Source organism: Malaya genurostris, chromosome 2 (assembly GCF_030247185.1).
Source record: "Malaya genurostris strain Urasoe2022 chromosome 2, Malgen_1.1, whole genome shotgun sequence".
In the NCBI taxonomy this organism is placed as follows: Eukaryota; Metazoa; Arthropoda; class Insecta; order Diptera; family Culicidae; genus Malaya; species Malaya genurostris.
This window is the reverse complement of record NC_080571.1, coordinates 166,878,109-166,904,521: the sequence shown is the minus strand read 5'-3', so window position 1 is coordinate 166,904,521 and position 26,413 is coordinate 166,878,109. Positions and strand designations below refer to the sequence as shown.

General features: G+C 34.6%; 1 protein-coding gene across 2 annotated transcripts in view; it reads right to left on the bottom strand.

The window, feature by feature from the left end:
* Positions 1-13,496, bottom strand: part of LOC131432126 (cAMP-dependent protein kinase catalytic subunit 1) — a 44,154-nt gene extending 30,658 nt beyond the window's left edge. For both annotated transcript variants that reach the window (XM_058598225.1, XM_058598226.1), the window contains exon 1: positions 11,937-13,496. In XM_058598225.1, coding sequence (XP_058454208.1) covers positions 12,113-13,174 — 1,062 coding nt within the window. In that variant the 5' untranslated portion in view covers positions 13,175-13,496 and the 3' untranslated portion in view covers positions 11,937-12,112. The remainder of the gene's footprint in view (positions 1-11,936) is intronic.
* Positions 13,497-26,413: the final 12,917 nt, after the last annotated feature.

Sequence of the window (26,413 nt, the reverse complement as noted above, 5' to 3'; positions counted from 1 at the left end):
TTGAAAATCGAGTTTTTCGCAGACTTTCGTCAAAATTTACAGATTTTTGAAATTGTCGCGAACTTTTTTTTGCTCGCCAAATAAGTTGACTGTATCATACTTTACACGCAGAGAAAACTATTGTACAAATAACCAAATTTGGGTTTTACACAACGAATAATTGTATTGAAATGGTGACAAAACAAAAACTGGGTTGATATTGCAAATATTGCTATTCGAAACTACAAAACATGATGATTAATTTATCTCAGTGGATTAGTTTGTTCCAATCATTATTTTGATAAAATTACATAGATTTTACTTGTGCGTTCCTGTCAATTTCTGGTCAAACAATTTCACAGTTGAATTTACTGGAAAAATTTGTTTAAAATGAACGAACTCTAGTTTCAGTTAATTATTTTTAGCGCTTTTAATTTACAAACTATTTAGTTGAAATAAATGAATTTGAATTTAGCTATTTCAATTAACGCTTATGTTTGTTATAATCACATATTTTTGTTTGTTTTTAAGACAAATGATTTGTTTTAAATAATTAGCAAGGTAATTTTTTATATTACTTTATTTCGATTTATGCTTTTTCAAATTCCTAAAAATTATTCACAAACTACAATGAAGCCCAAGTATTTTTTATTAGTATCCAATATTTTGGTGCTTCATCAGTCCGGTCAAAATTTTGCAATCAAATAATAAATAAATCAATCCAAGCGTATGATTGTTCAAAACCCAAAAACATATCAAATTTTACTTTCAAAACGCGCACAAATTCTATCCGAGAGAGAGAAAAAACGCTGTTTATTCACGCGGAAAAAAATTGCTCTGGTTTATTAGACATAAACTTAATATGGTATATTTAAATATCAGTCTTTGTTGTATCTAAACACAAAAAAGATCATAAGTGAATTGAACCAATTTTTTTCTTGATATAAAGGTATAGCAGAATTGAATCAACATAGACATTGCCGATAACATCAACTCAACTTTGGTTGACATGTATTAAATAGTTAGTTTGTTTCAACAATAGAATCAGCCAATAAAATATATATATTTTCATTTGACTACACCAAAATTTTGTTTCAAGTCAAACAAAGAACATGGTTTATGTTGAAGGGAAAATTGTTCAGAACAATCATATTATAGTTAGAATTCATCATAAAACAATTTTTTTAAATTTCTACTAACAGTTTCATTATTTCAAACATGCTTCATTTCTCTGCGTGTATAGAGAAATCGCTGCCAGCAAGACATACGCCCTCATTGAACATAACTCAAAATAGAGTGACACAATACATCACTCAAATTTATAGAAAGTGCACGTACTCTAAACTTGAGTTACCACCTATCTACTCATTTTTCAGTTAAGAGACGAAATTGTCAAAACTTGAGTAATTTTTATTAAAAATAAGAAAAAAATATTTTGTTCGAAAATTGAGTAAGTTCAACTCAAAATTTGAGTTCCTTGCTCTCAAAATAAAGAAACTTTTCGTCGTTATTTTCATGTACAAAGTTATTCGTCTTTCTTTTCAATGCGCAAAATAGTGATTCAAAACCGTTTCCTTTTGAACGGTTTGGAGTCAAAATTGAATTATTTTGATATCCCTATGTTGGGCTTTTTACTAAGCATAATTGAAACCACAAAACATCGATGATTGACGTTGATTCATGTTTTCAAAACCGGATCTAGAAACGGCAATGGAAAACGACGTATTCTTGCATACTTTATTTCGGTAAGAATATTCCGAGAATGAAAACGCACTGAACTGTTTTTCACTCAAATGTTTAAAAACTCAACGCTTACTCTAATATATGAATAAATGCGAGAGAACTCATGGCAATGAGTTTATTTTACTCAAATCCATACTCAAATTTTGACATATTGTTCCAGTTTATGAATTTGAGTAATCGCAACTCAAACCTTGAGTTATGTTCAAAGAGCGTGTACTTGCTGACTGCAGATTTTTTTTCGGATATACAGACTTTTTCAACCCTGGCATTACCAGGCATCTCTGTTGTATCGTCTCATTGACTATTTCCAGTAGTAAAGGTTTTGAAAACCATCTATCACTAAGAACATAAATAGTTTCGCCTTTCCTTACAGGCTCATTCAATGTTACTCAAGTGAGTAATGTGTACTCACTTTTGCTTATTTAGTTCAAATGTCAAAAGTGAGTGATATTGATTTAGAAGAATGAGTAACTTTAACTCAGTTTCTAAATCGACAACATGTTTTACTCACAGAGGTTTGAAAACGTTGTGTAAAACTTTACGTTCACTGAACTTTTCCCTTTGTCGAAGGCGGAACTTTGTCGGAAGCGATACCAGATTATAAGGGCACATTAACAAAATGGTTCAATTCGCGCAGGTTGAAGACGATAAGTAAGTGTTCAGTCATTTAGCAAGTATTTTATTTAATTTTTCTATATAAGAATACATCATAGCATTTCTACGAATGCTGTACAAAATGCCAGTACGTGGGCAACGTAGGAAGGTAGACGGATCCTTTCCAGTAACCGATGAACAGGTAGCGGCTTCCTTTATTCGTTGGATAGAAGTAAGTCAGTATTTGTTTAAAGCAAACAATTCCTAATTCGAATCCCTTATTCAATTCGAATGATATTTAGTCATATTTACTCACTCGAGCTAATTTTACCATTTGTAGCACTGAGTAAATGTTACTCAGAATTTGACAAATACCATATTTACTCAAAAGTGAGTAAACAAGTTTTACTCACTATAGAGTAGTTCTACTTTTAACAAAACTGAGTGAAATTGTATTCACTTTAGAGTAACATTGAACGAGCGTGTAATAGTATGTTCACATTAGCGCTGATATCAAGTGATATACGGATATACTTGATATCCGATGATATCATGTGTGATATCACTTGATATCCCATACAATTTTATGTCAACGCGTATCACCATTTTGGCATGATATCCGGGATATCATGTACGATATCATGTCGAGTTGTCAAAAATCGCAACTAGCAACACGGATAATGGCATTGAACGCACTCATTTATGAACGTCACTTTGAGGGTGACATTGAACAATCATTATAATTTCGAATTTTTCAACGAATACTGGCGTTCGAAAAACATTAAATGCAAGACTTCAATTATTGATTGAATTGTAGGAGAGAAAAGCAATATTATTTTTCTTACTCCTAATGGGAACATTCAATATGTCAACTTGATTGTCAAACGATATCATTTCGATCATATGTGAACACTTCCACGTGATATGCGTATCATCTCGGTATATCAAGTGATATAAGCGCTAATGTGAACATGGTATAACATTAATTGAACTTACGTAAACAAATGTCAGTTTTGCCCTTCATAATTCTATGTATTACTAAGATTGAGATTTTTGTAGAATCCGAATTTTTAGGCGAAATTAAAGGATTTTTAAGCATGTTGATGAATAGGAAATGACAGTTCAACTAACGTTGCTCGGAATCCTAGTTGCATTCAGAGATGCCAGATATTTTCATAGAAAATCTGTATTGATTCGTATAAAATATCTGTATTTATCTGTATTCGCTAATAAAATGAAATTTCTACAATACAATTATGTTAAAAGGTGTTTTTCCAATAGATTATGGTTATAGAGTGGTAGATTGAATTTCATATCTTATATTATATTCATCGACGAAATTTTATAGTTTTTTCCTATCAACAACAATTGAATTATGGTGCCATATACTTGTCTAATTTGAAAATGTTCACTTTATAAGTTGAGATGGATTTCCAAACCCCAATATGCAACGTCAAGTCAGGTAATACAACTGTCAGTCTGGCAATAATGTTTCATGATGCCAAGACTTGTCTAACTTTTAAGTTCAATTTAGTTACAAATTTTAATATAAATGGATTTCAGTGTTCTTCTTTAAATATCTGCACAAAAAATATATATTTTAAAAAGTGATTGGTACGTTGATTCCTAAACGTTTATCTCGTCATTGCAATCAAATACTAATAGATAGCTCAAATACTAATAGATAGTTCAATTTTTTCCTTAATACTTTTGGTGAAATCTGTATTCAATTTTAGAAATCTTTAAGAAATCTGTACTCTGTATTAAATCTGTATGCGCATGTAAAAATCTGTATAATACAGATAAATCTGTATAAATGGCATCTCTGGTTGCATTGGACTGTTCAGCGAATTGCAGGTAGCAGAGATGCCATTTATACAGATTTATCTGTATTATACAGATTTTCACAGGCGCATACAGACTTAATACAGAGTACAGATTTTATACAGATTTCCTAAACTTAATATAGATTTATACAGATTTCACAAAAATTAAGAAAGAGAAAAATCAAATTTTTCCGCCTAAGCTATCTATTAGTATCCACTGCAATAGTGATGAAGTAAAAGTTTATTAATGAAAAATCAGCCGTATTACCACCAGCCATTTGAAAGTACACCGATTACGTTGAGCCCCTCGCGTTTCGGGCCCCAAACACTGCGATGTTTTGATATTCATCAGGACTCTCAAATTGTGAAAATTACCTCCACTTGATGTCCCAAAACACTATCTGATGCATTTTAGGTAAACCGACAAGGTATTGTGAGAGAATCGATCCAAAAATCTCTAATTTTCATGCAATAAACGAAGTAAATCATAAAACGATTGTATCACTGATTGTTTATTTACATTGCAATCAGCTGATTTTGAAGTTCCGATTTATATCTCAATAAGATGGCGTCGTGACAGGAGACACAAATTAAAATGGACATATTTTGTGAAAACATTTGATGATGAACCAAGTAATGAACACTGAAATACATTTATATTATAATCTGATCTGATATTCAAGGAAGTCAAGATATCATGAAACATTATTGTTAGACTGAAAGTTGAATGATGTGACTTGACGTTGCTTATTGGACGTTGGAATTCCATGTCAACGTATGAAGTCAACATTTTCAAACTAGATAATTGTATGGAATTACAATTCAATTGTTAATAGAAAAACTATTACATTTCGTCGTTGAATATTCCTGTGAGCGCGACAATGACTTACGAAGATATAAAGAATAAATGCTCATTGAATCTATCATTATATAACCATAACCTATTGGAATCACTATCATTTTATTGTAGAAATTTCATATGATTAGTGAATACAGATAAGTACAGATATTTATACTGATGAATACAGATTTCCTATGAAAATATCTGGCATCTCTGGCAGGTAGTGATGTCTGATTTTTCGTATTAATCGATTATTAGGTATTCGATTACTAGAAGTGGAGTCGATTAGTGTAATCGACTACAATTAAGCATTAATCGATTAATGCAATTAATCGATCAATTTATTCTAAACAGAATCAGAGCCAGACATGCCATTTATACAGATTTATCTGTATTATACAGATTTTTACATACACATACAGAATACAGATTTGATACAGATTTCCTAAATTTAATACGAATCTCCCAAGAAGCAAAATAAAAACTTTTTCGTATAAGCAATCTATTAGTATTTGATTGCAGTAACGAGAAGCAAAGTCTTGGTCTCATTGAATCTACCATTCTACAGCCATAATGTGTTGGAATAACATCTTTCAACATCATTTTATTGTTGAAATTTAATTTTGTTAGTGAATACAGATAAATACAGATTTTTTATAGAGAGTAACACAGATTTCCTATGAAAATATCTGGCAACTCTGATCAGAGCTGCCAAATGAAAATCTGTGTTGAATATCACGCAGAGAAATGTAGCATGTTTAAACTAACGAAACTGTTTGCAGATTTTTAAATTTGATTTATGATGATTTCTAACTAGAATAAGGTTGTTTTGAGCGATTTTTCTTTCTCATCAACAATGTTCTCTGTTTGATTTGAATCAAAATTTGTGTCTAGTCAAATGAAAAAAAAAGTTTTTTGGCGGATTCTATTGTTGAAATAAACTAACTATTTATTACATGTTGGTTTAGTTGGTGTTATCGTCAATGTCTTTATTAATTCAATCCTGTTATACCTTTACATCATGACAAAAATTGGTTCAATTTATCTGTGATCTTATTTGTGTTATGATACAACAAAGTTTACTATTTAAATAGACAATATTAAAATTGTTTCTTTAGAGCAATTTTTTTCGTGTGAATAAATTGCATTGTTTCTCTCGCGAAAACAGATTGTGCACGTTTTGAAAATAAATTTGATATACTTCTTTCATTCCATAATGGGTTTTAAACAATCCAAGTGTAAGTATTGAGAATATAAAATATTCTTGAAAATTGCATGACATTAAATAACAAATTTTTCTACAAAATAATTATTTGATGCAGATGTTTTGACCGGACTGATGAAGAACCAAAACATTGGAAACTAATCAAATCAGGCTTCAATGTGAAATTTTTTTAAGAATTAGAATACGAGCATAAATTGAAATGAAATAGCATCAAAAGAAATCATTTCATTCTTAAACCCAAACCAAAACATGTGATTATAACAAACAAAGGCGTTATTACAAATAGCTAAATCTACACTCATTTATTTCAACTAAAAAGTTTGTAAATTTTAACCGCTAAAAATAATTAACTTAAACTAGAGTTCGTTCATTACAAACTAATTTTTCAAATCGAATTGACTGTGAAATTGTTTAACAAGGAATTGACAGGAACGTATAAGTAAAATATTTGTTATTTCTTTCAAAATATTAATTGAAAATAACTAATCAACTGAGAAAAAAGATCTTCTTGTTTTGTTGTTTCAAGTAGCAATATATGAAAGATCAACCAAGATTTTCTTTTGTCACTATTTCAATAAAAAAAATCGTTGTATAAAAAACTGAATTTTTCTATTTTTACAATATTTTTCTCTGTGTGATCAAATCTTTACCATTAGTGTATCATACAGCAAGCAAAAATATGAGAAAATGAGGTTGAAACTTGGGTTGAAATGTTTAGAAAATTCAATAAAATCTATGATCAAACGTATGGAAATATTTTTGAACATTTGTAACGGTGGGCAGAATTAAACAAAAAACATTATTTAAATTGAAGATCGTGTTTCCTTGAATTTTGACAGATGAAACTGGAACTCTCATCCTAACAACATTTAGCTTTAGGCTGCAGACAGAGTGAGCGCGAGAAGCTGATCTGAGCTTTTTTCTGACCAAAGTTGGAAACGTACTTACATCAAAACAGAGGGACCCTGTCAGAGTGAAAGCTGAGCCGATTTTTCATTTGTACTCTAAAAGTGCCCTTTTGATTTGCTACTAGTATCATTCCCGCTTTTGATTTGCCCATGTTAATCACCAACTCGGATTCGCTTCTCGCGGCTAACTTTATAAATCTCGATTGATTGCTATTAATCGATTAGCTCGATTAGTGGCACTGTCGTTAATCGATTACAAATACTCGATTACTTTAGCCTTTTAATCGATTATTCTGATTAATCGAGTAAAATAATACATCACTAATTGAAGGTTAGTGCTGCAGTGACAATAATGAACCTACCAATAAATGCTACAATTTTGCCTAAAAATTCGGAGTGTATAAAAATCTCGATCTTAGTAATACAAAGAACTATAAATGGAGAAATTGTCATTCCATTTGTTTACGTAAATTTCGCCCTCCGTGTTCCATGCCAACAAACAGAACGATACTTCAATTACTAGTAAGGAAAGGCGAAACTATTTTTCTTTATGATAGATGGTTTTCGAACCTTTCACTACTGGAAATAGACAATGAGACCAGCGTTGCCAGGTTGCCAGATTTGTCTGGCAAATGTCAGATTTTAGTCGCTTCGCCAGACACTCAAACTAGCCAGATCTTTTGCCAGATTTTCCAAATTTTGCCAGATTTACCAACTTTTCCTAGATTTTCTCATATCTCGCTAGATCTTTACGGTTATGGCCTCTATACGATAGGTGGGGAGACCTTTTTTTTGCTCACTGATGATGATTCCCTAGGACAGGACCTGACAATTGTTAATCCACTTTTAGGACCAATTTCGGACCAGCTCGTGATTGGTTGAAATTGGCATAAGCAAGTACAAGTTGTTGAAATCAATATTACTGCAGGGTGGTAGAAAAAGTGTTGTCAGTATCGTCGGTAACAATGTAGCTTGATATTGGATAATTTATTTTTCGGGTCATCTTTTCAAAATTATTAATTTCAATAGGATTTAAGTTCAATTTGAAGTCCTGTCAATGCGTAAAGTATACATTTAACAATCACTGGATGATACAAAGAGAAAGCCTGAAATCACGAAGTGTGATATGGACGAGAATATTGATTATGTTGGTTGAGAAAAGCACCGAATCTTTGGATACTTCTGTGTGTTATTATTTTTCTCAAATAGAATATGTTGAATAATTTAGTTAATAAAGCTGTAAAAATTAATTACCCAAAATTGAGTGTTTTAGAAAAATTCTATTAAGCTGTTTCAACTAAACGTTGTCTTCAAAACAAACATCTGATCAAAATGAATTCAGAGCTATATTTTTGACCGATATAACATTTGTCTAAGAGTTTTCAAATGATAAATAATTGCATGGTATAAGGGGAGAAAGTTTTCAGAATGAATAATTATCTCTACTGGCAACAGTGATCCCGAGGCTTTTTTTTATTTACAGCAGGGAGCAACCGGAATAAGAAGAGAAATATTTTACTGGAAAAAGAAGCCAGTTGTCTGGTCCTGTCCTAGATGATTCCCTGCAAAAATTTCCTTGTTTATGGTACACGCTCATTCAATGTTACTCTCAAGTGAGTAGTTTGTACTCACTTTTGCTTATTTAGTTCAAATGTCAAAAAGTGAGTAATATTGATTTAGAAGAATGAGTAACTTCGACTCAGTTTCTAAATTGACAACAAGTTTTACTCACAGAGCTTTGAAAACGTTGTGTGAAAAATTACGTGCACTAAACTTTTCCCTTTGTCGGGGCGGAACTTCTCCCTTTGTCGGAGGTGGAACGGAGGAAGGCAGACGGATCCTTTCCAATGACCGATGAACAGGTAGCGGCTTCCTTCATTCGTTGGATAGAAGTAAGTCAGTATTCGTTTAAAGCAAAGAATTCCTAATACGAATCCCTTATTCAATTCGCATGATATTAAGTAATATTTACTCACTCGAGCTAATTTTACCATTTGTAGCACTGAGTAAATGTTACTCAGAATTTGACAAATGCCATATTTACTCAAAAGTGAGCAAACAAGCTTTACTCACTATAGAGTAGTTCCACTTTAAACGAAAGTGAGTGAAATTGTACTCACTTTAGAGTAACATTGAACGAGCGTGTAGACTCAGGCAAATGCAGATAAATTTTCGAGTTTCGACAGATTTTTGAAAAATAACCTGGCAACTCTGAATGAGACGATACAATTACCCACAGATTTATCTTATACAGAGATGCCAGGTCTGCAGATTTGTCTGTAAATCTGCAGATTTGTCTGTAAATCTGCAGATTTGGGTATAGTGCTGCAGACATTTTTTGTTGTGCAGACTTTTGCAGACTTTTGAAATTCTCGCAGACTTTTGCAGACTTTTGAAATTCTCGCAGACTTTCGTCTATATTAACAGACTTTTGAAATTTCCGCGAAATTTTTTTTTTTGCTCGTCAAGTCAGTTTTGCGTGTCATACTTTATAGAGAAATTGCTGCCAGCAAGACATCTTGCTGACTGCAGATTTTTTTTTCAGATTTACAGAGCCTATCTGCAGATATTTGAAATTTTTACCTGGCATCTCTGATCTTATACCATGTTCACATTAGGGCTGATATCACCAGGTTGTCAGGTTCACAGATTAATCTGTGTATCACAGATTTTGAGTTTTGTGCACAGATTTTAAAACTGACACAGATTTTCACAGATTTCTGAAAATGATCACAGATTTTCACAGATTCTTGAATAAATCACAGATTTTCACAGATATTACAGATATTACAGAGCGTGTTGGTAATGAGACCTTTTTTTTTTTTGCTCACTAAATTTGATTTTGAACTGCTATTGGAGTAAGGAAAACGATCACAGATTTTCACAGACAGGTTTTGGGTTCGATCACAGATTTTTGAAAAAATGACCTGGCATCTCTGGATATCACTTGATATATCGAGATGATATGCATATCATGTCGAAGTGTTCACATATGATCGAAATGATATCGTTTGACAATCAATGTATTATATTGAATGTTCTCATTTGAAATAAGATCACCTTTCTCTATTAAAATTGAATCAATAATTGAAGTCTTGCATTTTATGGTCTCCGAACGCCAGTATTCGTTGAAAAATTCGAAATTATAATGAGTGTTTATTGTCACTTTCAAAGTGACGTTCATAAATGAGTGCGTTCAATGCCATTATCCGTGTTGCTAGTTGCGATTTTTGACAACTCGACATGATATCCCGGATATCATGCCAAAATGATAATACGCGTTGACATCAAATTGTATGGGATATCAAGTGATATCGCACATGATATCATCGGATATCAAGTATATCCGTATATCATATCACTTGATATCAGCGCTAATGTGAACATACTATTAGTCGCGAAAACCAACCAGTTTCACGAAAAATGCGCAAGGGCGTACCCTCTCAGCAGGCCGTTCAATTTTGTTGGTTTTTGAGCGCTTGTTGAACGACATACTGCACGAAATATTCGTTTAATTTGCTGGAACGTTTTGTTGTTGTTTTTTCTCTTGCAAAAATAGTGTGAAAATTAAGTGTTACCTTTACATAGAAAGAAAATTTTTTGTTATTCTACGTGAAGTAGAAGTATTGTGCAGGTATGTATTGTTAGTTTAAACAAATAAGTGGAAAAAACTTCAGAAATTCTGCAGTAAAACTAGTCCAACGAGGCTCAAAACTCCTCATGTTAAAAATGGCTCAACAATGGACTTATGTCTGCCGGGTTTGTTGAACGAACAAAAATGGCATTCAGTTCAACGGTCTGTTTCAAAATCGGTAAACGAAGGTCCCGTGTTGGCCTCCCGTTGAACGATTGATTGGATTTTCATTGGACCAATGATCCAACGTATTGGACCAATGAAGGACCACCGTTGAACGTTTTTTTCTTAGTGGGTAACTTCATAAATCTCGGTTGATTTTTCATTAGTGCGTAAAAGCAAGTGACACTTTCTCTTTAATCACTCTCTCTTTCGATGATTATGACGTGATTGAAAAGATTTTCTTTGATATCACTATTCTGTTTGAAAGTCGAAAGTTTTGGGTATTATTTCATGCAAAGAGTTGAGTGATAAACGTGGGAACCGCTTGGTAATTAATAGAAGAGAAAGTAAACAAAGATAAACTTTCACTTGCTTATACTCCCTTTTGAAAAATTAACCGAGAATTTACATAAGAAGCATAAAAGTAGAAAAATCAAAAAAGGTCGCAACTCTTTTTATGTTTATTTATTAAGTAGATATAGATTGAAAGTGATAAAATTTGCATGCCTTTGAAAGGTAAACAAACAGTTCATCGACTAATTGATCTGAGAATATACGATAATTTCTAAATATGCTGATTTTTTGAGAATAATAATGCCAAGATTGCAAGTGAGTATAATTCGATTCTATTTGACCTTTAAAATAACTTTTCAAAAGAAACAATTAAAGAATTTTCTTTATAAAAGTTTTGAAGTAACGAAATTTTTCGTCACTTTTGCAACTAGATCATGTCATTTTTTAACAAATAATATATAAATATATTCGAATGAAATTTTCACTGATTGAACAAAATACAATAAACTTACATATGAAAGCAGCGAAAAAATCGGGAAAGAATATTTTAATACACTAAAATATTGTAGAATTTAAATCCGTTGAAAAAAATTTGAATTATTTCAAAACCTATGACGAAACGTGTGACTCGCGGCATGTTTTTTTCATACGCGCCGTGTGATGCAAGGCGCGCATTGAAAAGTTCCATGCAAAACTAATTTAGGTATTATTTAAATTCAAATCAACTCACATTAACATGGCAACAGCAGTTTAATTCATCCTCGCCGTTTCTAAAGAGAACTTTAAATGTTATACTGGAACAACACCATCCAAATGCAATCGTATTGATATTTGAATCGATTGCCCATCCGAATCAGATTTTATAATAAATGATTTTAATTATCGTTTTTATGATTTCCGATTCACTCAAAATTCCGCAAACTCTTTCGCGCATTTTTCTGTACTGGAAATTCTCAAAGCTTCTTCCTCGTAGTCGTCGAAGTTACTTGTATCACCAGGTCCCTTACAACGTGGTATAAAAGGAGCTTCGATTTTTTTTTGAAAAACTGCTATCCAATCGGTAGACGCAAACCATCGGTGTCCTTTGATATCATTTACTCCTGCTTTAAGATTTCCGTAACGTTTAGTAAGATCTACTTGGAGAAGATTTCTCAAAAGATCTTTCAATTCAGACCCGAAATGAGACGGAAAGCGAACTTTTCCAGAAACGATTTTTTCATAAATTTGAATTGGTTGATCTGCAAAAAAAGGCGGATATCCTGCTGCCATTTCGTATACAAGTACGCCTAGTGCCCACCAATCGACAGCTTTATTGTAGCCTTTACTAAGGATAATTTCTGGCGCCAAATACTCGGGTGTTCCACAAAGGGTCCATGTTCTTCCTTTCACACGCTTTGCAAATCCAAAGTCCGTCACTTTCAAATAGCCTTGGGAATCAATTAACAGGTTTTCCGGCTTTAAGTCGCGATATATCAAATCTAGGTAATGTAAATATTCAAATGCAAGAACGATTTGGGCTGCATAGAACCTAGAATGTGGTTCCGAAAATCTTCCAACCTTACGCAAGTGGGAAAACATTTCTCCGCCGGGTACATATTCTAATACCATGTAGAGATTTGAATTATCTTTGAAGTGGAACTTCAAACTAACCAAAAACGGAAATGAAATTGCTTGCAATATCCTTTTCTCATTCAGTGTATGTTCGACTTGCTTGAGCTTGACCACTTTCTGTTTATCTAAAATCTTCATGGCATAATAATCTTTGGTTGATTTGTGCTGTACTATCATTACTCTTCCGAAAGATCCAGTTCCTAGAGTTTTTATTCTCTCGAAGTCATCCAAAGCAGCCGTATTTGTCGGATTTCGTTTCCATTTTTCTTCGAATTCTTCTTTAGCCTGATCCAAAAATTCCTTCACACTCTCAGCTGAGTCAACTTTTTTGTTGGTTGAACTCGCATTATTTCCCATGTTGGTTTGTAAATATTTTTGAAAGACACGATTCCCGATATTTCAACTGATACTCAATTCCATTCAGTGTTTCATGCACTACCAGACACAACTTTTTTAAAACTACACCGAAACATATAAAATTCAATCTCTGCTTCACTATTTTGGCTAACCATTCAGATTAATGTTTCTTCCCTACTCATATCGATCTAGTTCATTATTGCAGTTTCAGTTAAACAACTATTCTTTTTGCAAAATTAAGTTTCATCGATTATGCATCTTATTTCAACACACAAACACAATTATCTGCTTCAACTTATTGGGTTTTAATGATTTAAATAGTCTAAGTCCAATTGAATATTGGCACTCAAACCATCGTATAACTTAAACACGATTGTAACAGAGTGTAGATACCAGAGATGCCAGATATTTTCATAAACTATTTTTATTACCCTAAATAAAAAACTTTATCTGTACTCGAAATTAAATGGAAATTTTTATAATTAAATGATTTTGTAAGTTGACGTGGAGTTTCAGCACCTAACGTGTAACCTTAAATCATGTCATTCAATTCTCAAACACAATACAAATTCTTAATGCGCAATTAAAATGTCTAAATTTTAAATACTATAGTACATAATTATAATGTCGTCGCTGCAGCACTAACTTGCAATTCACTGGACAGTACAGCTCAGTGAAGCTTTCGAATGACGTCAGCTGAACTGGGGTGGCATTATGTATCTCGATTCGACTGAAATTTTATCGAATCGACCACGTTTCGTATTATGGTTCTCGATTCGAAGTCGATCATCGAGCTTCGTTCGACTTCACTCGAAGAAGTATTAGATTATCGAGAAGTTTTGGCATTATGGAACCAAAACAATCGAGCTCGTAAACGACTGAACTCGATAAGAAATGGTCGAAAGCCTTATTACTATCGACTATGAGTTTTCGAATACGTTTCTTTTTTATTTAGGTAGTTATCGATAACATCTTAGATTTTCATAAACATATTAGTATAGATAATCTTTATTTTAATGCATTGTTTTGTATATCGTTATATATATTTTGTGTGTTTGGCATATTATGTACAAGTCGAACTGTTTAGAAAGCATATTAATTGAAATCTGCCTGGTGTTTACTTAAAATAACAAAAATAAGTCGAAAATAACCTATGCCCAGTAACTGTAGTTTGTAATAAAATATCTGAATCCTGCGGAATGAAAACGTCGCTCAAACGGATTGTAGGAAAAAGCTCATTCGCTCGATAACAATGAGCAAATAATGTTTTTACCCATATACCTAACTCAAGTAAATTGAAAAATTTGTCCAAACACCTTGAAAGTATTTAGAATATGCCAAAAGCATCACAATCTCGTGCTATTAGTGTGTATTTGACTCTTCAATAGTACCTAAATAGATTATGAAGACTACAAAGAATGGGTTGCTCCTGGTATATTAGCTAAAGCAATATCTCCTAATAAATATGATAAAATACTACAAAGAAAGCTGCAAAACCTAAAAGCCTTTGATTAAAACTACACATATGGATGACGTAAATTGTATTAGACTTGAAACAATACATGAAAAATACAGATTTTTTTTTATTGTGATTTCAAAAGTTCATCGATAAATTGTGTACAAGAACACGCTTGAAAAAATTCTTTACGTTTTCAAATGGAGTGGAAACGAATCTGCTTCTTGATTTAAATTTCAGAAATGTGTTCATGTTAATTTCGTGCGGCAACTTAAAACCGCAGTATTAAAAACAGTTTGCTTCTTTTCAGTACTTGAACTGAATAAATGTAATCGAAAATACTCGAACAATAATTCAGTTTAATTTTTTTCATGATTGCAATGTATATGGGTTTGTTTACCTATGTATGTTATGACCAGAGATGCCAGATATTTTCATAGAAAATCTGTATTGATTCGTATAAAATATCTGTATTTATCTGTATTCGCTAATAAAATGAAATTTCTACAATACAATTATGTTAAAAGGTGTTATTCCAATAGATTATGGTTATAGAGTGGTAGATTAAATTTCATATCTTATATTATATTCATCGACGAAATTTTATAGTTTTTTCCTATCAATAACAATTGAATTATGGTGTCATATACTTGTCTAATTTGAAAATGTTCACTTCATAAGTTGAGATGGATTTCCAAAACCCAATATGCAACGTCGAGTCAAGTAATACAACTGTCAGTCTGGAAATAATGTTTCATGATGCCAAGACTTGTCTAACTTTTAAGTTCAATTTAGTTACAAATTTTAATATAAATGGATTTCAGTGTTCTTCATTAAATATCTGCACAAAAAATATATATTTTAAAAAGTGATTTGTACGTTGATTCCTAAACGTTTATCTCGTCATTGCAATCAAATACTAATAGATAGCTCAAATACTAATAGATAGTTTATTTTTTTCCTTAATACTTTTGGTGAAATCTGTATAAATCTATATTAAATTTAAGAAATCTGTAAGAAATTTGTACTCTGTATTAAATCTGTATGCTCATGTAAAAATCCGTATAATACAGATAAATCTGTATAAATGGCATCTCTGGTTATGACAGTTCGAGCAGCGTCAGTCGAAATCTAGTACCACATTGTTAGGATCTCGATCACGAGGTCGAAAGCGATACGTAATACCTCAGTTCAGTCGAATCGACTTCAAAAATAATCGTTTCGAGCAACTCGATTCGAGATGCATAATGTCAGCCCTGTTATTACTTATTCATCGATTGATTGATAAAATCACGCTACATCATACCTAAGACAAGAAGAAACAGCTGGCTTCTTACTCTTATTTTGTTTACTTTCCATTGGTCCTGCTGAATTACTAATGATAATTGAAAATGTACGATTACAACAAACAAAAAGTGTTAGTTGTAAAAACTAAATTTATGTTCATTCATTTCAACTAAATCTATTACCTTTAACTCGTTCATTTAAAACAAAATTTGCTAATCGAATTTACTGTGAAATTGTTTGTCAAGAATTGACAGGAACAAGTAAAATATTAGTTATTTTTCTTAAAATATATATAGAAACAAACCAATCCACTGGAAAAAACCAACCATCATGTTTTGTAGTTTAAAGCAGCGATATTTGCTATTTAACCAGATTTTATTTGTAATATTTCAATAAAAAAAGGGCGGGTGGGTAATGTCAGAGACATAACTGGATGTCGTGAATACGAAAAAACTGACACGCTCCCATCACTTTTGCGAATATCAGTTAGTTGATTTATTGTATGAATTGTGCAAGCTTTCCTCTTTTTCACTAATAGAGTTTGATGCGATGCACCTACATTAAAGTACAGATTAGTTACAGTAAACAGCTACTATTCCACAACTATATATTCCAAACTTGAAACATTTTTTTTTAATTTGCTAATATAGGAGGCTAGGCACGACAAATTTGTAGTTTATTTTTATTGAAGCTAGGAAGTTCGAAGATATCTGATTCTTCTCGAAATTTCAGTACGAGACAATTGCAATGGCCTGGTCTGAAATGTATCGACGATCTTCGGTATGCAAGAGTCATTCTAATAATAATAATGATAGTAATAATAATAATAATACAGATTAACCTGTATGTATGGCAACCCTGTTTCGCATGGCATATTTTCACACGACCCCATACTAGTATAAAGATGTGTTCAACATCACTGACGGTGTCTCGTACGTTCAGAGTAGCTGCTTTAACTTAAATGACGCTATTTCTCACATCACATTTCATTTTATACATGCTACTAGCAGCGGTGTACGGACGCCCCCTTTGTTAAAATATCGCAGAACGGGAAACAGTGAGACGATATAAAAGAGGAGTTAGTAGAGCGGCAGCCAGTAATACTGAATTGGCTGTCTAGCTGTTAACAGCATCTTGTGGAATTTTTACGCAGAAACACGCAAACAGGAGGAACAGTTAAGGGCAAGCTCGAACCGTGCTGGTTTGCAGTTCCCAGTTGGCAAAATTTATCGTCTGCTCCGGAAGGGAAACTACGCAGAGCGTGTCGGTGCCGGTGCACCGGTCTATTTGGCGGCAGTGATGGAGTACTTGGCTGCCGAAGTGTTGGAATTGACCGGTAATGCTGCCCGTGACAAAAAGAACACGTAAATCATCCCTCGCCATCTGCAGCTGGCCATCCGTAACGACGAGGAGTTGAAAACCCCGTCCTTTTCAGGACGACCACATCATTGTGATAAAGAAATGTTTAGGATTGCTTTAGTTTCTTATCCTAATTTAATTCTAACATAGTCACAACGTTTTGAATTTATTAAAACATATTCTCTTATTACTTAACTATCATCTTAGGTAACTCGTCATTAATTATGGAATCTACTCGGAAATATTATTTGAACCAAACGATTAACTTCTATAAATTATAAAATAAGCTGTTATTTTCAGACATTTTGTTGATTATTTCATAAACTGTTTCGAGTTTGTTTGTATCATTACATTATTTTTATTCTAATTTAGCTATTGGTTGAACTCATGGACGCAGCTGGGATCAGAACTAAGTCTTGAAAGGGGCCTTTATTAAATTGAAACTCCAATTTTCTTTATGAAATGATAAATAAGTTTCATGTATGAAAGGTCACGACAAGCAAGAATGTCTCGTACTGGGATATTGGATAGTCTACCTTGGGTACGCAAAGAATTTATTAGTTGAGATCTGACATCACGATACTCCACGCATGTCCAAACGACATGATCAATATCCCGATACCCTTCTCCGCAAGCACAATGATTAGTCTCGGAGAGCCCAATTCGAAGAAGATGTGCATCTAACGTGTAGTGATTGGACATGAGTCTGGACATCACACGAATGAAATCCCTACTCACATCCAGTCCCCTGAACCATGCCTTTGTCGATATTTTCGGAATAATTGAGTGCATCCACCGACCCAGATCATCTTTATCCCAAGAAGCTTGCCAGCTGGCAAGTGTTCTTTGGCGAGACGAGCTATAGAATTCGTTGAAAGCAATTGGTCTCTCATAAATTTCACCCTCAATAGCACCACGTTTGGCTAAAATATCGGCTCTTTCATTGCCAGGAATGGAGCAATGAGCCGGGACCCAGACTATAGTGATTAGATAATTATTGTTCAATAGGTCGTTCAGGCACTGTTTTATTTTGCCCAGGAAAAACGGTTCAGTCTTGCCAGTCATGTTTGAGCGAATGGCTTCAATTGCACTCAGACTATCTGTGAAGAGGAAATAATGATTTGGAATTAATGTGACGATTACACTCAAACTGTAATGAACTGCTGCTAGCTCTGCTATATAAACAGATGCAGGTTCTTGAAGCCTAAATGAGGCCGAAACATTATTGTTGAACATACCAAACCCTGCCGCTTCTTCAATTCGCGATCCGTCCGTGTAAAACGTTTTCTCAGAGTCAATATGCCTGAACTTACTTGAAAATATTTTTGGGATTTCCGTCGAAAGTAGATGATCCAGGATTCCACGCACTTCACGCTGCATGGATGTATCGAAAAATAAAGTTGAGTCAGGGGCACTTAGGATGCTGACACGGATAGGAATATATCTTGAAGGGTTGATTTCCTGTGACATATGGTTAAAATATACTGTCATGAATTTTGTTTGAGATCGAAGCTCGACTAGTCGTTCGAAATTATTAATTACCATGGGATTCAGCACCTCACATCTTATTAGCAGGCGTGATGAAAGCTCACAAAATCGATCTTTTAATGGAAGAACTCCCGCCAGAGCTTCAAGACTCTTTGTATGTGTCGAATGCATGCAGCCTAAGGCAATTCGCAAACAACGGTACTGAATTCGCTCAAGTTTGATAATATGAGAGTTTGCAGCGGAACGAAAACAAACGCATCCATATTCCATCACTGAAAGTATCGTTGTTTGATACAATTTTATTAGATCTTGCGGATGAGCACCCCACCAAGATCCTGTTATTGTTCGAAGAAAATTTACTCTTTGTTGGCATTTCGTTATCAGATACCTGATGTGTCCTCCCCACGTGCATTTGGAATCGAACCACACCCCGAGGTATTTAAAAGTTAAAACCTGTTGGATCATTCTTCCCATCATATGGAGCTGAAGCTGCGCGGGATCTTGCTTTCTTGAAAAGACGACTAACTCTGTTTTCTCTGACCCAAGTGTCGAGACGTCGTAGAATAATTTTTTCGAACAATTTTCTGATGCAGGACAACATCGCAATGGGTCTATATGAGTTGTGATTGGAAGCTGGTTTCCCCGGCTTTTGAATGGTGATAACTTTCACATGTCTCCATTCAGGTGGAACAATATTTTGCTCAAGAAACTTGTTGAACAATTCCAACAAACTTCTTTTTGCGAGGTCGGGCAGATTCTTCACCAAGTTAAATTTAATTCTGTCCAACCCAGGAGCGTTATTGTTACAAGACAAGAGTGCTATAGAAAATTCCATCATTGAAAATGGGTTATTAATAAAACCATTATTTGGAGGAGATTCCCGTATAATGCTCTGCGTAGGAACAGAATCTGGGCAAACTTTCCTAGCAAAGTCAAATATCCATCGGTTCGAGTATTCATCACTCTCATTGCCCAAGTTACGATTCCTCATTCGTCTGGCCGTGTTCCAAAGAGTGCTCATTGAGGTTTCTCTTGACAAACCTTCGACAAAATGTCTCCAATAGCTACATTTTTTGGCTCGAAGTATGCTCTTGTACTTGGTTTCGAAAACCATAAGTTTTTCAAAATTCTGAGGAGTTCCTCCTCCCCGTTTTAGAAACGTCTTGCAAGCATTTTGTTTTGCGAGTTTAGCCTCTGAGCACTCTTTGTCCCACCAGGGGTTGGGAGGCCTTCTGTTAGTCGTTGGCCCAGGAAAGCGTTTAGTTTGGGATTGTTCTGCTGCCTCCAGAATCGAACAAATGAGGAAGTCATATTCTTCAAGTGGAGGGAGCTCTTCTATTGAATTCAAAATACTAGTGATACTACTTTGGTATTTAATCCAGTCGATATTTTTTGTCAAATCATATGGAATACTAGCTGAAGTAGCAATGCAATTGCTACTGCTAATTGAGATGATGATTGGTAAATGATCGCTACCGTGTAAATCAGGCAATATTTTCCAGGTGCAATCGAATTGATGTTGAGCAAAGAGATAGATCTAATGCACTTGGGCGTGCCGGAGGTCTTGGGATCCGTGTCATGCTACCCATATTTAATACCGTCATGCTAAAATTGTCACAAATGTTTTGTATTAAAGATGATCTGCTATCATTGTAAACGGAACCCCTCATAATATCGTGCGAATTAAAATCCCCCAGAATCAATCGTGGAGCAGGAAGGGCTTCAACCATTTCATTAAGCTGTTGCTGTCCAACTTGTGCGTTTGGAGGAATATAAACCGAAGCTATGCAAATATCTTTGCCTTTAATGTTTATTTGGCAAGCAACAACTTCTATACTAGAAGTTGAAGGGATGTTTAATCTATAAAAGGAATAGCATTTCTTAATTCCCAAAAGCACTCCACCATACGGAGAGTCTCTATCGAGACGTATAATGTTAAAATCATTAAAATTTAAAGCTATGTTTGAAGTAAGCCATGTTTCGCATAAAGCAAATACATCACATTTTTGACTATGCAATAAGATTTTAAATGAATCAAGTTTTGGCATGATGCTTCGACAATTCCACTGCAGGACAGTGATTGTATCATTTGCGACGGGTGATAAATTATCCATCAAAAGATACAAAACCTGAGACAATTGGCCATTGAGCTGATAACTGCTTCAAAAAGGTTCTAGCTATTGGAAGGAATGCCATTATGAGGGTCTTTAAGGGTTCAGAGGTATTGAATGCTGAGAAAATCCATTCAACAATTTCCGAAAACTTCAGTAATCCTGTTGGTGGCTGTGAAATGGAGCCCACTGGATTATTATCTTTTTCTGTGCTAGATCCTGGATTGGTTTGTGAATTTGACAAACCAGGAGGCACAGTCTTTGGTTTTGACTTTTTTTGTTTAACACGGGAATCTTTTTTTGAGGAAGAAATTTTAGGTGTCTTTTTTGGTAATTTGGAGGAAGACTTCTTTTTCATAACTGACTAGTGATAAACTGGGTAGTGATAAACGAATTACCTTCACTATTTTCGTCAGAGTCAGAGTCCTCTGGTTCCTCTAGATTTGAAAATCCGTTTTCGGTTTCCAAAGGGGGGACATCAATGACCGTTTTAAGCATTTCTGCATATGTGCGCTTAGACCGTGCTTTTAAAGAAAGCTTAATTTTGTCTTTGTGCACTTTAAATGCAGTGCATACTAAAATATCATCATGAGGACTGTTCCCACAATAAATACATTTTTCAATTTCCTTGTTGCAATCATTATCTTTATGAGGCCCTTCACACTTAATACATTTTGGTTTATTACTACAGTAAGTAGCTGTGTGGCCGAATTTTTTGCAGTTCGTACAATTCATCACATTTGGAACAAAAAGCCGAACAGGGAGGCGAATTTTATCGACATAGACATGGGACGGCAACGCAAACCCGGCAAATGTCACTCGAAACGAGTCTGATGGGCGATAAACCTTTTTTTCCTCTTCATGAACTACTGAGTACAGTTGTTTGCACTCCAGTATTTTCACACCCTCAAGCATAGAGTTCTTGAAACGACCAACACCATGCTTGAGTAAATCATCTACCGAAAGACTCGCTTCGGTAACAACACCGTCAATTTCGACATCTTTGGAGGGTATGTAAACTTTATACTCTTTATTGAAATGTTCCGAAGAGACAATATCATTCGCTTGCTTCAAATTATTTACTACAACACGAATTTTATCATTATTTACTTTTATGATCTCTTTGATTGAGGAGAATCGTGATGTCAAACCTTTAGAAATTTGTAAAATGTTTAATGGCTTTGATTTACGTCTAAAAAAGACTATCCAAGGCCTAGAAGAGCTCTCCTGATATTTTTTCGTTCGTGGGGGTATAGGATTCATGCTAGGATTTACGTCCATGGATTCATCCATTACATTAAAATTTTTAACCAAACTTTAAAATAAAATTTGAAACCAACACTACACAGTACTCAATCAAAAGGAAAAGAAAAAACTTCTACCTTGAAATTGTTGTCTATCTCCGTTGCACTGCCGTGTAGATCCTCGTTGCTCTAGATGTTCTTGTTGGATGTATCTGGACGTTGATACAATGCTGAAGCTCACTGTTGCAATAGAATACGATGTGATGCTACTGCTACCTGACATCCAGCACCACTCGAATTACGATTTACTTTCGTCTTCGCCAGCTGTAACCAGCGCAGGTCGCCGGTGTATACCTGCGTCTTGTATGGCAGCGGAAAGACCGAGTTGTCTTGTCTCCTTCTTCCTCGTGCTCCGCACCGATATGCTTCTGCACCGAAGTGCCTTCGCACCGGTGTGCCTTTGCACTCTCCTGCTTCTATGTGCCTTTGCACTCTTCTTCTTCGATGTGACTTTGCACTCTCCTGCTTAGCACTTGTGGCTGTATATTGCGGCCTGGGTAGAGTTTGGGAAACGCCCTTTGTTGTTTCCTTCACCAGCTTGGCCCAGCACTAGGGCTCTCTTATGCAGCACGACTATACGTTTTAACGGCTGCTGCCAACAGGTCTCTACCTGTAGTTCAACCGTTGTCGTATTTAACGCGTGTAAACCAACCAGCGTTATTAAACTGTACGCTTCTATACACAACCTTCTTGGTTGAACGGCTATTACTGAATGATACAACAGGAGATATTCACGATCAAAAACTTATCACTCTCTCTGAGGGCAGTGATGCCCATCTCCTCTGTGTGACAAAGAGCAGTATTTTTTACTCCCCTCACACTGGCCAACACGACGAGAGCGCTTCTCTTTTACACGTATACACTGCTGTTCTTTGCTGTGAGATCGCATAATGGGAGCGTCTGTTTACTTTCTTTTTCCTCTGGCACTTGAGCGCACGAGAATGCTGAATAAGAACTCTAAAATTCTCTATGGTGAACGCCGAGATTTTCACCAAAGTGTACACGCCGGTGAGCTCACTGGTCTGCGGTTCGTATGAGCTATTGTGTAGCAAATTACTGTTTCTTTCCAGCACTAGATCGATTTAGAGTGGGAAGAAAAGAGCTTTCGGATTCACTGAAGCGTAGAAAGAGGCAGAGATCGGTGGTGCACTTCATTCGTAGACATACGGGGCTGTGTCGCTTAGGGCAGAGTGGTGGACATGTCAGTACTGCAGAGGCACTGATAAAACGTTTTTTTTTGTTGTCGTTGACAGTCGGCTAAGACCGCTTATCATAGAGCATTTTCGTTTCTGTTCTGGAGCGCAATACGTAGCGCTCTGGGGCTCATTGGTTTTCGTTCTGAAAAGACATTAGGTTTTGGGTTCCACTAAACCATTTGTGTTAAGCGACTCACCCATGGGTGTTACGGACATGTATTATGTCGTTTCATTTCGCATTGGTTCTTGTAAATGCTTATTTCTCAACAAAGGTTGGCGAATGAAGAAGTATTAGATATATTCAAGTTTATTTACGATGACTATTAAACATTGGATAATACAGTTTGTTTTTAAAAACTACGAACCAGTACTTGTTACTCCGCACATTACTAAACGATTTGTATTGAATTGTATTTGAGGTTTATCTTTACCTCGGTTTTTATCATTAAGTCTTTCGCCAAGGGCTACTAAATATTTTAAAATAACATTCTTAAACATACGAAGGAATCGTCATAGAATTCGTTCGCAACTGACGACTTTTCGATTCTAATATTTACATGATTTAAGAAATCACTTGTTTTCGCGAAATTGTAAACTTACATTTCTTTTGGTCGAAAATACGGTAACGAAAAAAATTATTAATTTCATAAACAGTGAATCGATGCAATAGAAGATTGCATATATTATAGTTGAATTTTACGTATAATACTGGGAGGCCGCTCTGGGATTACTTCGACAGTTTTATTCTAAATCTTTTGGGCGGTTTATTCCAAGTAGTTTGAAATTCTTTTATATGATCCTTGAAAGCAAGATTTTTATCAAACATTAAACCAGAATATTTTGCTTGATCAAAACATGTCAATTAGATTACATGATTATGGTTTAGTTTAATAATAGTAACTATGGGCATCTACTCCAAGATGGTTAATTGTGTTTTTCCCAAATTTGATGAAGAAGAAGTATCTATCTTTATTACACAATCGTTTCGTTTCGTTCGTGGAATAACCGTGTGCACTATTAAAGTAGTGTTTTTGAATCCAGTTAAATGTAGCAATTCCATCAACAGATCACCGATATTTAAACGCTAAAAAAGGTCCGGAAAATCTAACACAGATAGTTTTAAATTAGCCAGTTAATCACCGGAGAATCATAATCAACAGCTAATTGGTATTTAAGGGGCAATTAACCTTCTCAGGAAAACAGTCATTGTTGCAAAACGCAAAAGCAGTTCTTTTCGCTGTCTTTGAGTGGAAATTCAAAAGAGAAATATCAGTTTGTTCTGTACATTTTTCTTAATAAAGTGATGCTTTTTTCTTGGCGATTCATCAACCAATAGTGGAGAAAACTGCTTTTACGTTTTTCAACAATTGCTGTTTTCCTGAGATTGTTTGTATAACCTTAATATACTCAAACAGACACTGTGTTCAGCAGATGGGAAATAGCATCATGTATGACGTAAGTCCGTTCGATCGAAGCAGAAATGCTGCTGAATGAAATGCGAGGTGTGAAGCAACGATCGATACCGTCGGCCGTGTGATTAGTTCGTGCAAACATGACACTCAACCCCGTATAGTAAAGAGTAAGGCATTTATAATGCCTAAAAAAGTATAAGATATATTGCAGATTCATAAACCGCATATGAAATACAAACGGAGATAGATTCTGCTACGATGATGACTTTCGACAGCCCATTAATGATAAAACATACTCAAATTAAAAAAAAAATACAGAAAAGTATGTAGGACTCCAATACTGTAAATACAGTAATTTATTAGTCATTTTTATCTAATTTTGCGGTGAAAGTGCGCGGAGAACAAACATAAAAAACATACTTCTTAGTCAATGATTAATGGATATCACAGTGTTATTTTAAAAATTAGTTATAAATCGTACTGAAAATAGAGTTCATCGAAGAGGTTACTATTTGCTTTAACAAATAAAATAGTAGAAAGAGAAAGATGTCCAAGTTTCATACGAGACTTCGTTAGTATCTGACCAAGTCCATTGAATGCTCGTTCTACAGAAACTTGGGTACACGGCAATTGAGAAACTGTAAGTGCAATTTCCGCTAACTCCTTTTCGCTCCGTTTTCTTAACTCCCAATATTGGATGACATCAGTATCAAGGGACGCGGACATTTCTAATGGAAGTTTTCGTATGCGTTTCTCCATGTCTCCCGCATCAGTTGACTCATAATGTCGATTATTTTTAAGTAGTTTTTCTAGCCTCGAAAAACTACTTGCACTGGTAGATGGTGTTTGTGAAACATTTTCTGATTTCGAAGAAATTCCATTGAGTACTCGAAAAGATTTCCATGTCGTCATCAAATGGAGCTGAAAAGCATATAATCATTTATATATAAAATCAGTCGGTGTTGAACAGTCGTTCGCACCGCACGCGTATAGCTCTTGGCTCCTGGAATTTTTTTCTGGCTACCTAGAGTTTCATTGATTCAAGGCTTCAGTCTTTTTCAAGGCTACCTGAATCACTAACTAAGTGACTAAGTGATACAAAGAGTGATATTAGAGTGACTAAGTGATACAAAGAGTGATATTAGAGTGACTAAGAAATTAATCAGCCTTTTTTAAGGCTAGCTAGGAGTCTAATCGAAGACTAATTTAGCCTAGTTAATTTAATTTAAAATTTCATTAATTTCAAAAATGCCTGCGTCCAACCGGAAAGGCAACAAGCCTAAGGCTAAAAATAATTCAATACGGAATAAATCACAATCCGTTATTCAACATTTTTCTAATAACATTCACGATCTTATAGAATCTGAATGTAAAAATAAAAGACAACGGACGGATTTCCCTTCCGTTGATCCTATGCCGTCTAACAATATTTACGAGATTCTTCCTGAATCCGATTGTAGCGACATAGAAGAAAATTCTTCAATAATTCCCAAAATGGACGCTTGTCGTTCTGGGAAGAAACATCAATCTATGCCACCAGTGACGGTGATGATTTCCGACTTCAAAGCATTCCGTACTGAGCTTTCTACTTTTCTCCCGGAAGTAAAAGTCTCATTTCAAATCGGA